The sequence below is a fragment of the Cuculus canorus genome, chromosome 9 (genome assembly GCF_017976375.1).
Source record: "Cuculus canorus isolate bCucCan1 chromosome 9, bCucCan1.pri, whole genome shotgun sequence".
Taxonomy (NCBI): Eukaryota; Metazoa; Chordata; class Aves; order Cuculiformes; family Cuculidae; genus Cuculus; species Cuculus canorus.
The window spans coordinates 3,331,734-3,349,776 of NC_071409.1; the positions used below are offsets into that span (position 1 = coordinate 3,331,734).

At 42.9% G+C, this 18,043-nt stretch overlaps 1 protein-coding gene across 4 annotated transcripts in view; it reads left to right on the forward strand.

Moving 5' to 3' along the window:
• Nucleotides 1-18,043, forward strand: part of STAG1 (stromal antigen 1) — a 194,615-nt gene that overhangs the window by 161,754 nt on the left and 14,818 nt on the right. For all 4 annotated transcript variants that reach the window (XM_054074814.1, XM_054074812.1, XM_054074813.1 and 1 more), the window contains 6 exons: nt 1,465-1,545; nt 6,280-6,372; nt 10,877-11,051; nt 13,502-13,641; nt 15,656-15,757; nt 17,284-17,432. In XM_054074814.1, coding sequence (XP_053930789.1) covers nt 1,465-1,545; nt 6,280-6,372; nt 10,877-11,051; nt 13,502-13,641; nt 15,656-15,757; nt 17,284-17,432 — 740 coding nt within the window. The remainder of the gene's footprint in view (nt 1-1,464; nt 1,546-6,279; nt 6,373-10,876; nt 11,052-13,501; nt 13,642-15,655; nt 15,758-17,283; nt 17,433-18,043) is intronic.

An 18,043-nucleotide genomic window follows, 5' to 3' on the forward strand; every position in this document is an offset into this window, starting at 1 on the left:
CTGGACTTTGGTTATTTAGGAAGAACGTGGAGTTCTGAATGAGATTTATGTTGTAGTGACGAGGTGTCCAGGAGGTGAAAAATCTTGGATTCTGTGATTTGCGAGCTACTTGCCTCAGCTTTCTCATCTGTAAAGTTAGGAATAACTAACGTTCCGGGCTGTGAAAAGCAATGCATTTCATGATGTTTACACTGAAACCCAGCATTTGTAAACCTTGGCTGCAATTAGAATTATCAGAGTTATTGCGCATTGAAGGTGAGTGGAAGCTTTTCATAACCAGGAGACAAGAAGAACGCTTCTGGCCAGCTCTGTCAGTGGAGTTCTGTTAGTGGACACATCTTAGAATTCGTTCCCTCCTGGTTAGGTTTTAGTCTCTCATGGATGAGCACAGGGACCATTCCTGAATCTCCGAGGGTTCCAGATCAAACTGCAGACTGCCCACTCCATCATTTCAGCACATTTTAAGTTATAATTTGAAACAGTTGGAAACCAGTTGTTAATTCTAACTCAACTTTGTTCAGGGGGAAAAAAAAAATCACCTACAGTTCTGTAAAAGTCTTTTCTAAGAAAGGGCGGTGTGGAGAAGGCATTGCCACGCGCTGTGGGAAAGTCCTGCCTTTGAGCTGGGGGACCTTCTGCTCTCTCTGCGGTTGATACTTTATGCTGGAATTGTCCTCCCTGGAGGGAAAGGGCCAACAGATAAAATATTTCCATACAGCTTCACTTTTTGGGTTTGACAGTGGTGTGATCCTCAAATATATCTGAAGGATCTTAGGAAAAAAGTTCTTGTAGCGGAACTGCTCGGTATTTGTTTCCCCAGTGCGCTAGAGTTTGGTCTGTAGAGGGACCTTTCAAAAATAGTAATTTACAAACTGATTAGAGCTGTTGCAAACCTGATTTATTCTGCACAGAACCGCAGACTGTTGAGATCATCTTCAAGCCAAACTGATTTTGAAGTTTTTTAGCACCTAATAGAGATTTGAAATTTTAAAAAGACATCGTGAATGCTTTTCTGGGCACTGTAAACAGGAGCCTGAGCTTCTCTGTGAGCAAATTAATATTTTCTCCCCTTTTTTAGAAAGTGAGCTACATGATCATTTGACAAGGAAACAAATTTCCAGGCTGTTTACTAGTGAAGTCAGATTTAGAGGTATTTAAACAGATGCTTTTGAACTGAGTTGGGTTTACTTCTGTCACGCTGAGCCATCACCTCTTGCTGTGCTCTAGTGAGGTTTTCTCTTCTGTTTCCCAGCGTTTACACAGTATTTTTTCACCTATAATGGCCGGTTTCTTATTGCACCAAGCTGACTGAGGAAAAATATAATATCCTCGCAAACAAAAAGTCCTACCTAAGAGCCGCTCCTATTTCTTCTCCCCAAAATGCATTATAAATTTTACCTACACTTTACTGATACACTTCATATTTCCACTGTGCTGGGATTCTTTGTGTTCCCTCTGTTACAGATCGTTGTTCAGGCGCTGCAGTGTTCCCATTACTCTATTCTCTGGCAGCTGGTGAAAATCACTGAAGGCTCCCCTTCCAAAGTAAGTTCAGATGTTACTGAAGAAACATAAATTGCCTAGAAAGGCGTTAGACCCACTTCTCTCCAACTCCACTCGCTGTACAGGCATTTTGTGTTGTTGTGAAACATAGAAAATGTTGGTGGTTTGATTTATTTGATATTTCGGGTGATGTTTAACATCACGTCTGTCTCGAAACAAGCTGCACGAGCAGTAGAAGCTTGTCATTATCAGGATGTGATACTACCTGGGTTTTATATTTGTATTGATGAAGATAATGGACTTCATTACAGCAGTTTGTGTGAGTGGAGAAGTCATGATGACCGATTATCTAATAATTGTTAGCAATACTGTTGATCTCACCACAGACAGCTTAACATTTATGTGTATTTACTTTGTTTACTTCTTACTTGCAGCTTTTACGTTGCTAAATATAAATGTGATGTTACTGGCAGTGGCAATTGCTAATAAAAAGCAAGTGCACACAAGTGCAAAGCGGTAGGGGCAGTGTTACATGTAACTTGCCTGTTGTACTCAGCTTTTGCAGGAGCTTTCTTAAGGTTTTTTCTCAACTGGAGGCCAACATCCTGTCTTTTCAGGGCTTTTTCAGAAGTAAAACATCAAATTAAACTGGTTTGACAACCAGAGTAGGAACGTACTTCCCATCAGCATCCAAAAGAAAAAATGCTATGCTAAAGGACTACTAAAATAAGCATTTTATGCACATAAAAATGATAAAAATACATTGTAAATTCTTTGAGTTGATTTGAATAATGACATATATTGACATTTTAAAATAGCTACTAGAAAAAAAAAGAATAATTTGTATCCTTTATTCTGGCTTTCATTCCCATTTTTCCCTCTTGGCTTCTTTAGCTTCTTTCTCTTTAGGGTGCTGGTTGTACATAATATTACATCTTGACTCCTCGTAACTGTGAAAACTGGGTACATCCCATTTGTTTTAAAGGAACTCAGAATCTCATCACAATAAAGCATCTGAAGTCCTAGCTCGCAGCATTGTTATCCATAGGGAGGAACTTCACTTTGACAGACAGAGCTAAGTAACTAAAAGTAAATCCTAGCGGCCATACATTCATAGAATCATAGAATCACCAGGTTGGAAAAGACCTCTTAGATCATGGAGTCCAACCATTCCAGTCTGCCACTAAACCACGTCCCTGAGCACCTCCTCTCCCCGTCTTTTAACTTCAACCCTTAAGCTGACCCTTTTCTGGTAGGGAGAACTGGACTGCTGCCTACCTGTCTAGTTGGTGACTTGGGTATGAGAAACCAAGCACTTAGGGCAGGGGTACCTGGAGTTCTTGGTCAACTCTTCAAGCCTCGGCACTCTCTTCTACACCTTTATTATAAATTTCTCTCCTTTCTTGGGAAGAAATGTTTTCCTATGAGGGTGGTGAGGCCCTGGCCCAGGTTGCCCAGGGAAGCTGTGGCTGCCCCATCCCTGGAGGTGTTCCAGGCCAGGTTGGATGGGCCTTGGGCAGCCTGAGCCAGTGGGAGGTGTCCCTGTCCATGGCAAGGGGGGTGGAACTGGATGGGCTTTGAGGTCCCTTCCAACCCAAACCATTTTATGATACTATGAAATAATGTGTACCTGGGAGACATGTTCATTCACTTTTTAACCTTTATGCAGGATTTTTCGTAGGTTTTAGTTTCTCTGTTATTGATTACCGAGTTCATTAAAGACTAAATAAAGATAATTGTGATAGAAAGTAGGAAGTTATTAAAGTGATTGTAATCCCGGTGCTTAAAGCTGTAAATTAGATTATGATGCAACAGCAAAGAGATAAGCCTGGCATCAATCCTAGGGAAAATCTTGGACTGGCTGGTAGGAAACCCACCCAGTGCAGGGTGGGAGGATAGAATGGACATGGCCAACAGATGAGTCTGGAAAGAACAAATACCTTTGTTCTTGAGAAGATTGCGGTTTTTACTGATACGGAAACCAGTTGAAATACCAGTTTCTGTAAGGCATTAGCATCACCTTGTTTCTCAGGTGAATATGTGTGTTTAATGTAACTCATATTCAATAGCTCAAAACTGATTAATACATTAGAAAAAAGTGGTAAGTGGGAAATCATCACACATGGAGAGAGATTTTGATGTGTTCTGCGGGAGATCTGCTACAAACTGGTAATTTTTACCAGTGATCAGGTAGGTAAGGCAAAGGTATTTTTTGTTCTGGGAACAAAAAGGCTGATGAGTGGAAAGCTGTGAGTGAGAATAGAGCAGAGCTGTCCTACAGATCGTGGAATGGCAGCGAATGCGGTAGCACAAAGGGATTCTTGGCTGTGTTATCAAACTAAAAATTATTAGGGCTAGGAAAGCAGGGTCACTCGTGGGCCTTTGCTCTCTGTGTCAGAAAATCACACTCGCTCTGTCAGTAATTCTAAGAGGTTGAGAGGTTTAGGAACATGTGGGTTGCTTTAGCACGCTTGCAGACCTGCCTTCTGTTATGAACCCACGCAGGAGGAACATATGGACCACAAAAAGGCTTTTCAGTAAACAAAGAATAGCAAGATCTTATGGTGGGAAGCAATAAGAGAAGCTAAAACTAGAAATGAGACACATGGACTGAACAGCAAGGGTAATTAAAAATCTGAATTTTTAGCAAAGACAATATTGTGTGCACACTATGTAGGTTATTTAGATTTAGGTTGGGAATGTTGCTCTGTAGGGCATGTTGTCTGCCCTCCAGAAGCTGCTGGAGGTACCATGAAGGAAGGTCTGGGGTGCAGAAGGCCAGCAGTCTTGGTGTGAGTTCATGGCTGTTACCACCCCTGCTTTACCTGAAGCCAGTGACAGTGAAAACGGGGAGGGAAAACTCTTTGAAGCAACGCTCCCATGTGCGCGTGAGAAAGGCCGTCATCTGCACCCCTGGCAGAACTGCTGGTGGTGCGGGAGAAGGTCAGAGTGCCAGAAGACATTGGCACGGCAGGCAGGGAGGAGCGTGCTTGTCATGTGAACGGCGCAGGGCAGCGGCATCTCGGGGTGGGCACCGACAGAGCCAGCCCTTGCCGCACGACTGGGAGCCAACTCAAAAGCCTGGTGATTGGTAGTTCTGGTGTTCTCGGTGATTGCTTCACAGAATCACAGAATCACAAGGTTGGAAAGGACCCATTGGATCATCGAGTCCAACCATTCCCTAAGCAGCTGTTCCAGTACCCAATGACTCCTACTGTGAAGAATTTTTTTCTGATATCCAACCTGAACCTCCCCTGACGGAGCTTCAGGCCATTCCCTCCTGTCCTGTCCCCTGTCACTTGGGAGAAGAGCCCAGCTCCCTCCTCTCCACAACCTCCTTTCAGGTAGTTGTGGAAAGTAATAAGGTCTCCCCTCAGGCTCCTCTTCTCCAGGCTAAACAACCCCAGCTCTCTCAGCCGCTCCTCGTAAGACTTGTTCTCCAGCCCCTTCACCAGCTTCGTTGCTCTTCTCTGGACACGCTCCAGAGCCTCAACATCCTTCTTGTGGTGAGGGGTCCAGAACTGAACACAGTATTCGAGGTGCGGTCTCACCAGTGCTGAGTACAGAGGGAGAATCACCTCCCTGGACCTGCTGGTGACCCCATTTCTGATCCAAGCCAAGATGCCGTTGGCCTTCTTGGCCACCTGGGCACACTGCTGGCTCATATTCAGTCGGCTGTCAACCAGCACCCCCAGGTCCTTCTCCTCTGTGCAGCTCTCCAGCCATTCTTCCCCCAGTCTGTAGCGCTGCATAGGGTTGTTGTGCCCCAAGTGCAGGACCCGGCGTTTGGCCTTGTTAAACCTCATCCCATTGGTCTCGGCCCAGCAGTCCAGCCTGTTCAGATCCCTAAATTCATTACTGATGTAACAGGGTAACAGCTGAAGTAGCTGTGTACGCCTTTGGTACGTTTCTTGGTCACAGTAGAGGCAGTCGTAGCTTTTTGCGTAGGAGGGTTCTTGTTTCTCCTGTCTCTGTTTTGCTCTTTCCATGTGGCTGTTTGCTGTATTCTTGTGATTACGCTCCAGTATCTTATGTGTGGGTTTGAGTTGTTTTCACTGATTTGTCCTGTTATCCCTACAAATTCATCAAGGCACAGCTTTATTTCCCTACGTCAAGGTACACCACTCTCCTGTTGAACCCACCGCTTCTGGTACCCATGGAATTACCTGGCGGTTGTCTCTAGCTCAAGTTTATCAGGAACAGTCATTCGCTTCTCTTCCACCCACAAGCCCTTCCTTGTCCCTCCTCCATCCTTAAGTCATCAGATTCCTGGGATTTGCTTTCACATCTCCCCTGTCTGTGGGTAGTTCGGAGAAGGTTTTTGTTGAGACATTCATTAGTAATTTACTTTTATTACATCGGTTTATCTGAGTACAGAATGGTAGATAAACCACCAGGTGAGCTGACCTCGATGCATCAAACTTATTCTGAAACATCTGCATTCGATATACATTACAGACAATTTTAACTTAGGAATGTATTGGGTGGATGATGATGGTGATGATGATAATTATTGTTGTTAATTATTTATTGTTACTATTACTATTGGTATTATTACTATTATTGTTATTATTATTTATAATAAGGACCCCTTGGGTCATTCTTCTGAAAATTAATGACTTGGTTTACCCTGTGCTGTATGAATGGGATGTATTTTCATGGCCTCTCCATTTTTGTTTGGCTCCTTTATAGACTGGAATGTCTGAAATTATTAACCATCTTTTTATTTTGCCTTTTCGTAGCAATCTTATATTCATATTTTAATGTTTCTTCCAGGAGGACTTGTTGGTATTGAGGAAAACTGTGAAATCCTTTCTGGCTGTCTGCCAGCAGTGTCTGTCAAATGTCAACACTCCGGTCAAGGAACAGGTAAGGGAAACATCGTATCATGTGCCACTGCGAAAGTCAGAATGGTAAACTCTAGTCGAACTCAAAGACCAAACTTAAAGGAAAATCATATGTGCCCTCTGACTAAATAACACTGCACAAATGCTCCAAAATAAGAGCGGTATGAAAAGCACCTTGAGCTGATGTCAAGTTCAATTTTGATATCACTTAAGGATTACCTGGATGCTCGGGCTTGTGTTCAGCTGCTGTAACGTTAGGCATCAAACTCAAGCAACTAAAATAAAAGCGTATTCTATTAGACGTTTCCTATGTTAATAAATAGAAATAGGCACTTTCCGAGGGTGATTTGGACCTCAAATGAGTTGGATCTTTCTCTGGATATTTCTGGATATTTTTCTGCTATTATTGACCAGTAGGGAGTTTAGAGTGACCTGCCAAAACCACGTCTGAAGCTAGAGCAGAAAAGTCTAAGCCTCAATGATATCTCATTATTTCATTATCCTAATAATCCATTTGACCGTAGTGGTGAATACTGGTGTCTGTATCTCTGTTTCCCCTTGTGGCTAATGGGAGAAAACTGGGACTTGTAGCAGTGCAGCTCATGCTTCTGCTGCTTTCTAGAAGAAGAAATAGTCCATTAATTTTATAAAAATAACTCTGAATAACACTAAGAACATAGTGTCCTCTCAAGTGATGCAAAAATTATCACTTGACAAATAGTTATATCTCTTTGATAAATCCGAGTAAAATATCCACTTCCGCAGGGTCTTTTTTTATATAAATCTCAAGATCTGGAGGATTTTTTTTAGAACATAGAACTGTGGAATGGTTTGAATTGGAAGGGACTGTGAAGGTCATCCGGTCCAACCCCCATGCAGTGAGCAGGGACAGCTTCAACTCCATCGGGTCGCTCAGAGCCCCATCCAACCTGATCTGGAATGTTTCGAGGGATGGGGCAGCCACCACCTCTCTGGGCAACCTGGGCCAGTGTTTCACCACCCTCAGCGTGAAAAGTTTCTTCCTAATACCTCATGTAAACCCCTCCTCTTTTAGTTTAAAACCATCACCCCTTGTCCTATTGCTGCAGGCCCTGCTAAAAAGATTTTCCCCATCTTTCTTAGCCCCCTTGAAATATTGAAAGGCTGCGATAACGTCTCCTTGGAGTCTTCTCTTCTCCAGGCTGAAGAACCTCGACCCTTCTCAGTTGATTCTCATCAATTTAATCATTAAAGCTTAGGATGCTGTGCTTCCCTGCTTGGCAGGGTGAGTGCAAACCCAAGCGCGTGCGTCTCTCTGCGCACACATAGGCCACGAGTATGCGTGTGAAGTGCAATTCCATAGTAAGGTATCGGATGATTTTTATGGTTCATTGTAGTTACCCAGTCCTTTGGTTTAGATTTTTGGAAAGCCACATGTGCGAAGCTTCTGGTATTTAGAAACTGAAATAAAAGAAATTAAATTGAAGAGCTTATTAAATAATTCGCAGTCTCTGCAAAAAAAAACATAGCTGGAAAGCTTGCTGAGGTCTTGTGAATCTGTGCTGATTTATATCAAGTGTGTTGACATCTTTTAGTTGTCTGCAAATTACATTTCTATCAAAGCTTCCAGGGTTTTGCAAGGACTGTAATTGGCTGTCCTGTGTTTTTTGCCCGTGTTTTGTTAAAGATAATGCTTCTCAAGAGACAATTTTATTTTTTTGGAAGATAGCTCTGCTTGGCATTTGCGCTGTGTGCTGCAAGTTGATAAATATAAATACTAAAGGCTCAGAGATGTTGCTAGTTCATGTATTTTTAAGAGACTCTGACGTGTCGTTGTCTTCCAGCAGATTTAACTTCAGTAATTGTTTTTTAATATTCCGAGTAGTTACTCTTGGCATATTTTATTAATATTGTATAATGTGAAAATATCATCCAGCTTCATGAAAATGCCAGCCGCTCCAGCGTAAGCTAACGTTAATGACTTTTCTGCGTGAACAAATGGTGAATGATCCTTCCCATTACTGCAGTGCTTTTGTTCTTGATATATATTAACATGGTTTTATCCTCTTATTATTAGTGGCACAATGTGGGGGGTTTTTTAATTGGTAATTTAAGCTTTCCTTAGCAGCACCTTAGCAGTTCACAGATCTGTGGAGGCTTTCAAACCACAGCTGGACAGAGCCGTGACCAAACGGACCTAGAGACAGCAAGAGTCCCAGTCGGAGCAGGTTCAAGTAGAGACTCCACCGTCCAACCAATGCTCCTCTGATCTTTGCCATTTTCGTAGAATCGTAGAATAGTTTGGATTGGAAGAGACCTTAAAGATCATCCCCTTCCAACACCTCCCACTGGCTCAGGCTGCCCAAGGCCCATCTAACCTGGCCTTGAACACCTCCAGGGATGGGGCAGCCACAGCTTCCCTGGGCAACCTGGGCCAGGGCCTCACCACCCTCATCGTGATGAAATTCCTCAATACGTCTAGTCTAAATCTGCCCCTCTCCAGTTTATAGCCATTGCCCCTCGTCCTGTCACTCCAAGCCTGTGTGAACAGCCCCTCTCCAGCTTTCCTGTAGCCCCTTCAGGCACTGGAAGGTCACTCTAAGATCTCCTGGGAGCCTTCTCTTCTCCAGGCTGAACAACCCCAACTCTCTCAGCCTGTCCTCCTATGGGAGGTGCTCCAGCCCTTGGATCATCTTTGTAGCCTCCTCTGGACCCCTTCCAACAGCTCCATCTCTTACTTACGTTGAGGACTCCAGAACTGGACACAGATGAGGTCTCACAAGAGAGGAACAGAGGGGCAGAATCACCTCCCTCGACCTGCTTTTCTTCCTTAAAAAGTGCTTTTTCTTCCTTAAAAAGTGTTTTTCTGCGAGTGCAGGACTGTTCCTTTATCCTTTTGCTTTCCTGGAGTTTTATTCTAAATCATATTGTCTCCCTACCACATCTGCTTCTTAATCTCCACATTCTTCACAGAGCAGATCAATGTACACATCAAAGAAGGGAAAAAAAGGATTAAACGTTTCTAAAAACAGGACTCAAACTTTTCAGATTTTCCTAGACCACTTGAGTGAGGTGAATCTCCTGCGAGCAGATGTATCTACAATAAGTAGACATCAGTGTCTGAGTCCACTGCTCTTCAGATCAGACAGAAATAAGCACTGTCAGTGCATAATCCATATGCTCCAATTTCATTAGAATGAAATTGAATTCTCGTGACTATCAAAGGAGTTTAGAGCAGGTGAGATCATTGCTGAAACAAATCACAACTGATTGGGTCCAGTGGAGAAAACGCCAAATGGTGGCATCCATCTCCCAAGTCTACCCAGAACATGGTTTGTGACGATCTGTGTTTTGTCCTTGCTTAAGTATAGCTCATTCGGGGTTTATAACATACTCCAAGAAGTAAGCGTGCTGCTGTGATGTTCAGCACTCACAGAGATTTCATTTTGGAGGTTTGTAAGCAGATTGCTCTCACTCACTGCTTTTCCTTAGGCTCAGTTCAGAATATATTTTAACACATATTTAACTATATTCCTGTTCAGCTCTTTGGAGCGGGGAATATAGGGCTGAATCAAAGCCTGCGTTGGGTTTCATGATCTGTCAGAGCTGCTCTGCAATCTCTCTTCAGTTGGAAATGCCTGCGGCCAACTGCCTCCCTGCGCCTGGTGAGACTGCTGCGGGCCAGTGTAGAGCTTCTTAGGGGTCTTATACAGTCATACTTGGAACCTTCCTCTCTTTTTCTCGGTTTTCAGAACCCAGAGTTAAAGATAAGACAAACTAAGATGATTAGAAAGTCCTTTCTGAAAGGTCCTCGGATGTGGAATGTTGTGTGAGCAAATAGCGCAGGTTGAGACGCTCGGACATAAGCCGCTGGGGAAAATAGCGATAGCCTCGTGCATGCGAGTGTGCAGATAAGCCCTTGACAGACATGAAGTTATTACGAGTTGCCTTCTTTCTCTGTTCTTAGGTAATGAGGTCATAATAGCATAAATCATGGAAAATTCTGCCCTGGTCAGCTTTTGTCCAGATTTGAAAGCACTGCAGCATTGCTTGATTCTTTTTACCGGAGAATTGTTGATGAAACTCTGCAAGGATTTCTTTGCTTAAAGCTGCTTTCTGTATTTTGGGGATTTGACAGTGACTCGGCTCAGAGTTTTTCTTGTAATGTTGTTCATTTTTTAGCTTGCTTAACTTTTCTAACGGTTTATCAAAAGAGGTGTTGATTCTTTACTACAAATTCATCTCCAGTCCTTGGAAGAGAGGTTGATTTAGAGTTCTTTTTTGTAGAGGGGAAATGGAAGTTTAATATGGATCATCCTGAACACGGAAAAGGTAGTTAACTCTGCTCCTTACATAGAAAGCAAAGGCATAGCATTTTAAAGTTAGAGGAGACCCTCGTGAACACTTTTCACAGCACACGAGCAGCTACAGCTGAGCACAGGTTCAAAAGGATGTTTAATAATAGCAGGGAATACCTGGAAAGTAAATAAATGGTATTTTGTTTTTTACCTCTGCGTCTTACCGCATTCATTCTCTTCTTCTTTCAGGCTTTCATGCTGCTCTGTGATCTCCTGATGATTTTTAGTCATCAGCTGATGACTGGAGGTCGAGAAGGTCTTCAGCCTTTGGTGTTTAATCCAGACTCAGGCCTCCAGTCAGAACTTCTCAGTTTCGTGATGGACCATGTCTTTATCGACCAAGATGATGAAAACCAGAGCATGGGTATGTTTAGCCTTCAAATTTTCTACTTAGCTTTTGTTCATAACAGGCACAGAAGAAAGAAGAAATAGAATTTTCATATCTGCTTGCTCAAACGTTTCCAGAATTATTCCTTCATTATTTTGGGGAGTTGTGACTATGAAATATTCAGTACTACTCGTGTTAAAAGAAGAAGAGCAATTACAAAATTAATTTCATAAAAAGAGATGTTTTCAGAAGACATGGGAGTTGCCTGTAACTAAAGGCTATAAATCTGGGCACAGTTATTCTTCCTTTACTGATCTGTATTTATTTCCAAAACTGTACAGTTTTGGTTTGGTAGCAGAGTTCATTTTATATGGCTTCGAGGGAGGAAGTACATTAGAACAGCCATAGACGAGAAATCCTCTAGAGTTACTAAATGGAGTTGTAGACTGCCAAAGGCAAACCCTACCAGCACAGCTTTAGAATCGTAGAATCACCAGGTTGGAAAGGACCCACTGGATCATCGAGTCCAACCACTCCTAACATTCCCTTAAACCATGTCCCTCAGCACTTCATCCACCGGTTCCTTAAACACCTCCAGGGGAGGCGACTCGACCCCCTCCCTGGGCAGCCTCTGCCAGTGAAGGTACAGAAGACCGTAAGAAACTCTGTTACCAAATAAATACCCCTTCTGCTCCTTTCTCCAAGAAATCAACTAAAGCTCAGGACATCATTGATTTGGTTGGAGACTTGGAAAGTACTTGGGAAAGTATCGTGCATGCTTGCTCGCTTCCTTGCTCTTTCCTAGGCGTCAGTGCTGTGAGAGGCCACGGTTTGAGGTGGCCCCGTCCCTACCCCTTCGCCGGGGTGATTTGAGATTTTTGGCTTTCAGGTGAGGAGAGGCAGATTTGTCAATTAGGTCTGGATTTAGTATTATAAACACCTAAGTGCAAAGTGCAGGAATACACGATTTCTGAATCCTAAACAGCTTTGGACGAGAGATGGATTCCCAGAGAGTCAAACCTGTGAAAGAGATGCTGAGTGCAAACTGCAGCGCTCTCTGGGGCGCATCCTCCGAAATTCCGCTGGACTCCGTTGTTGGCGTGACAGATGGTTGCTATTTAAGACAGCAATATATAGAACTGAGGTCTCGGAGAATGTATCCTTGCTCTAAAAGTGCTTTCAGTCTTCTAGTTCCCTTGCTCCTCCGTAGCCAGCATCTTTCTTTTTGAGCCTCTCTGAGGATTCCTGGGAAGAACACGAGAATACATGTTGAAACACGCCTTCACCAGAAACCTCTGTGCAGGTTATCATCCTTTGTGAGTTCAGTGATCAGAATAATACATTAAAGATAGATTTTAGGAGGACACTGTCTAATTTTTTTTTGCTCTTTAGCAAAATTCTTTAACATCTTGTGACTGGGAAGACAGCAAAAAGAAGGATGAAGATCTTTGTATGTAATTTCAATTCCCTAATGCTGCTTTGACTCCATGATTTCAGTTTGACCATTTATAACCTCTGGTATTCAGGACACACCAGTAATGATAAAAAGAAATTAAGAAAAGGGGCGGGAGGGAGTGTGCTGATGGGCTTCAGTTCTGTGGGTTAAATCATCTCAGGACTGAAACGTGTGTGCATATTCACAGTGAGCTCCACGGCTCGTAAGAGATTTCCTGTGATCAAATACGTGACTGATGTGGTGCAGCTCTGTGGGGACTCCAGAGTGTCACAAGAGTTGCAGTTGACACTATGTCCCTTCTCCCTCCGCCACAGCTCTGCATTTCTTCAGACTGGCTGGAAGATCCCCTCCAAGGATAAGCTGGTCTGAAGACTACAGAATATTTACTTTTGTCACAACTGTTTTAGCTGATTCATTTTCTTGTATAAGTTGTGGAATATGCTCTTATTCTATGATATTATATTTCAGATTTTATGTGTATAGTTTCATATTCCTTTGCAGCGGGGTCTTACATGGGGACTTAATGCTTACAACATTGCCATTCAGTGTTAATGCTTCTTACAGTTGAATTTTATTTCCTATTGTTAGCGATGCTTTAGAGCCATCGATTTCATATCTGAAAATCCAAGGCGTGCGATAGAAGTATTGCTGCTTCTGGTTTTCCTCATGTGAAATATTTCTAGCTTATCCCTGTTAAAGGAGCATCTCCAGACATTTCAGAAGTCAGGCAAAAAGCATTCAACAAGCCTTCACTGCGGCCTTTCAGAGGATAAAGAAACGAAACAATTCAGTTCCATGTGGATTGGGTTTAGTACCTGTTCAAAACTACAGCATCCCTGGTCCATGGTGTGTCGTGCTCGTGAACTCCCCTGAAGGTTCTAACATGGGCAGGACTTTCATTTTAGCTTCTGCCTCAACAATTCTCACTTCATTTTAAAGAACTGATTTTTTCTAAAACCTACTTGTCGATGGTGTTGCTTTAGAACATAGCGGTTACTTGTAAACATTGTATTGTTGTTGATGCTTTCAGAGGGAGATGAAGAGGATGAAGCTAACAAAATAGAAGCTTTACATAAGAGAAGAAACCTTTTGGCTGCCTTTAGCAAGCTGATAATTTATGACATTGTGGACATGCATGCGGCAGCAGATATCTTCAAGCACTATATGAAGGTACAGCTCTGTGCATCCTCCTCTTCCTAACTGAACACTGTCAGGGCGCCTCTTCCTTCCCCTTCAATGCAGTGGTGAAAGGTTGAACACTTCTGAAAGCTTTTGCAACCTTATTAGATTTCCTGTAATAGTTTTTCCTTTCTAAGTTGTGCCTTCTAGTGGGAAGCAGTAAGCTCTGACCTTCGTCTCCGATGTGGCAGGAGCGCCTTATTAAAGGCAGCACCAAAGGTTGGTCCTACCAGGTGCTGAGTATTTCCGGAGAGGAGATTTTCTTATCCTGCTCCTCAAATTCATTCCTAGAATCCCCAGTAACGGCTATCAGTTCAATGTCATATTTGACGGGGAGTCCCTCAATCTTGGCACTTGCCATAGGGAAGCAGTTTTTTTGTGAGAAAAGGTTGTTTTAAAAGGAACAGCAGTAAAAAAAACACCTCTCTATGGTACTGCTGTACGTGGGAACGCATTAACTGAATGTCCTACCACCTTCGGCTGCCTCCGTGCAGTGGTTAAGCGCAGTGGGATTCAGAAGGACTTGGTGCTCAGCTGCCACTGCACTCTGGGGTTGGGAGTTCACCTGCCAAAAACCAGGCATGCTTGCAGTCCGGACTCTGCCAGGCAGCACTGAGCCCCTGAGATGACATCCCGTTGCTCCAGAAGGAAGCAAGTATCACAAAGATGACAGTCGAGGAGGAAAACCTGGAGCAGGTCCTTTACTACAGATAATGCTTAGGATGATGCTGTGAATAGAAAGGATTTAACTTTAAACTGGCACAGTCACAAGCCAAGGCAGAGTCCTACCTGCTGGCCCAGGCTGGCCCTCTCTCTCTATGCCCCTCCTCCTGAAACTGGAGTGAATCAGAGAATCCCTAAGTTGGAAAAGACTTTGAGATCATCAGTTCCAACCGTACCTGTCCATTACTAAACCATGTCCCTGAGGACCTCATTTACCCATCTTTTAAACCCCTTCAGGGATGGTGACTCCACCCCCTCCCTGGGCAGCCTCTGCCAGTGCCCCGTGACCCTTTCAGTGAAGAATTTTTTCCTGATGTCCAGCCTGACCCTCCCCTGGCGCAGCTTGAGGCCATTCCCCCTTGTCCTATCTCCTGTCACTTGGGAGAACAGACCAACACTCACCTCTCCAGAATCTCCTTTCAGGCAGTTGTAGACAGTGATGAGGTCTCCCCTCAGCCTCCTCCAGCTTAAACAACCCCAGCTCCCTCAGCCGCTCCTCCTAAGACTTGTTCTCCAGCCCCTTCTCCAGCTCTGTTGCTCTTCTCTGGACACGTTCAGGACCTCAATATCTTTCTTGTAGTGAGAGGCCCAACTGACATTTAAACTGCAATACAAATGAGAAGGATCTTTGTACCAAAGAAGGGAGGAGCAGTATTTAAGAGGGAATGGAAGTAAGTGGTTACAAATACATCAGGCTGAAAGAATACTGATTGGAGTAAAAGTTTATATTCTCAGCCTGGAAATGATTGTACAGGCTTTCCTACCCAAATGGACAGTACCATTGTCTGTGGTTTTCAGCAACCATTCTTCTAACGTAAAAGAAAAGCAGCACTTTCATACCGACTAATTCCTTTCTGGCTTCAGTCAGTTCCTTTCTTGGCCGTCCAACTGGCCTTGTGTTGCACGTGGAGCTTCACACCGGGTGCCGGTGCTGCTCACACCTCTTGAAGGGTGTTCATGAAATGTTGTTTCTTAGGAAGTGCAACCACAGGCCAAATATTTAGTTAAGTGTAGGAAAAATTCTGTGATTTGTTTTTCAACAGATTTGCTACAAAAGATGATAACAAATGCAGAGGTCCCTTATCTCATCACTGGATGCAGGCTAACAAATGGTTTCAATTTTGATAGTGAACCGTTACTTCCCACTCAGACCAAACATCTGGATTGAAACTAGGTTTTCTTCACCACAAGAATTGCGAGTGATTTTGCTTTTAGGAAAACTGTAAGAAATTGTAGAAGAGGTTCAATTTAAAAGGCTTTTTCCCCACATTTTTTTTCCTAGTACTACAATGACTACGGAGATATCATTAAGGAAACCCTGAGCAAAACAAGGCAAATTGATAAAATCCAGTGTGCAAAGACACTTATTCTCAGTTTGCAACAGGTAAGAATATTGATTTTTCTTCAAAATGCCTCACTGTGAAAAATACCAGACAGGAGTTTCTCTGGTGCACTTTACAGAGTAGTGAAAATACTGCTGTTCTGTTAAGAGATTATCACACTCCTTGATTTGAGCCGCCACTAATCATTTGTCTCTGTTATCTCTGTCTCCTTAAGCCCACGCTGACAACGTTTTGCTCAGATTAAAATGCAAGAAAGAAAGAGAATGGCCTTGAAGGCTAATTCACAGCTTTCGTTTGGTGGTACCTGGCGAACAGCAAGAATCAGAATAACTTTTTCTTCTTATAATCAGCTGGAAGTAATGTGGCTTTACATTTTGTGTAAATGCTGATTGATTTGTCAAACCAATTTCAGTCTTCCAGGATTATTAGAAATGGGCTTTTCCCCCTGAAAAATGTGCTTGTATCAATGCTAAATTATTGGCTTGAGGATTAAATCCATCCTTGTTCTGCCACCAGCATGAAGCGTGCGCTTTGCTAAATACCCTTCAGGCCCTTGAAGTATCAGCTCTTGCTGCTGTGTAGGAAAATTACTGCTATAAATTAGATGTTTTCCCATCAGATGGGCCTCTCCAGGTTCATTCCGAAGTACTAAGGGATTTCCTGGAACAGTCTCGAAACTGTGAATTATCTGTGAAAACTTGTGAAAGCAGGCAATACCTCCAGAATTGGCAAGTGTCAAAGCAGCTCCTGGTTTTAAGTCTTGGAGAGAGAAGAAGCCAGGTGCTATGGATCAATCAGCCTAGGATCGCTTCATGAACACAAATAATGAGACAAGCGATTTGCAAGTGCCTCAGTTATAGGTAACAGCCAGTATGAATTTGTCAAGGAGAAATCATGTCCAATTAAGCTGCTTTCGTTAATTATATGGTAACAGAGCTTGTGGGTATCAGAGAAACAGCAGATTTAATGCAACTTGATTTAATGTTGTCACTGACACCGTCTCCTTTGATATTCTCATTAGCAAGTTAGGAAAATGTCATCTAAATGGCAATATCGGAAGATGATACAGAGCTGATTGGAAAGGTACTGAGTAGCTCATTATTGTCCTGAAAGGGCGTTATCAAACAGCTTTTGAAGGCATTTACCCAGTAATGCTGTTCAGGTATTCATTGAGTCTTGAATGATGGAATAGCAATTCCGCTTCCTAAATTCCAAGGTGATGCTGATCCAATGGGTATTTTAGAAAACAGCATATGGTTGCAGAGCCTTTTGGATAAGTTGGGAGAATAATTGGTGCAATTCAGTGAAGGTAAGTGCAGAATTCTGTGTAAGAGTTCTTGTTCGCGCAAGTGCAAGATGGGGAACAACTGACCAACTGCAGTGGCACGGAAGGAATTCTGGGAACTGAAGTGGATTAGAAGTTGAAGATAAGAGAACTCTGTTAGATCTCTATGGAAAAAAGACCTTGTCGTGCCCTCTCCTAGTTGTACCTGCTTAAAACCCGAAGTCTTTCTTGAGGGAAGTGTTTTGTAGCTCACAGTGTTGAACAATTCAATTCTTTCTCCAGCTGTTTAATGAGCTCGTTCAGGAGCAAGGTCCCAATTTGGACCGGACGTCGGCCCACGTCAGTGGAATTAAGGAGCTGGCCCGTCGATTTGCCCTCACTTTTGGCTTGGATCAGATCAAGACAAGAGAGGCTGTGGCCACACTACACAAGTGAGTGGTGGTAAATAAACTAGATTTTTATATTACTTCAGCTAAAACTTTGGCTCAGCATAACTTTTCTAAAGGTACATAATCTTCACAGGTCCTGGAATGATTATATGTTGTTTTTTTCTAGTCTATATAGAAGAACAGGGGGAGGGAGGGTACGTGTTTGTATGTAAGAAAGGAAGAAAAACTTGCTGCCACCTAATTATGGGTTGGAATTTATTGCAATGACCATGTTTGTCTGTCTCGGATAAAGCCACTGGTATTAATAGCTGCTTGTGTGGACTGTATCTAATAACTGTAGATTGTTCTTTGTACCACAGTGGGTTCTGTAGGCACCAACGGCTTTTATAGAAAGATCTTCCAAGAATGGTTTGGAAATCTCTTCTTTTAAACTGGTTTTAAGCTTTTTATGAAACTGCTGCATAGGAAAGTGTAGAAGGGTGCCGATAAACTTAAATTATGTCTTTCCCATGCCATAAAATGATTAAAATATTAAAGTTTGCTATCTCAGAGACTTGTCATTAAGACTAAGACTGGCAAAGCATGATCAAAATCCTACCAGACAAGCAAAGGAGAAGTCAAGACATGCACGCGCCCTTATAGGATAATGTGAA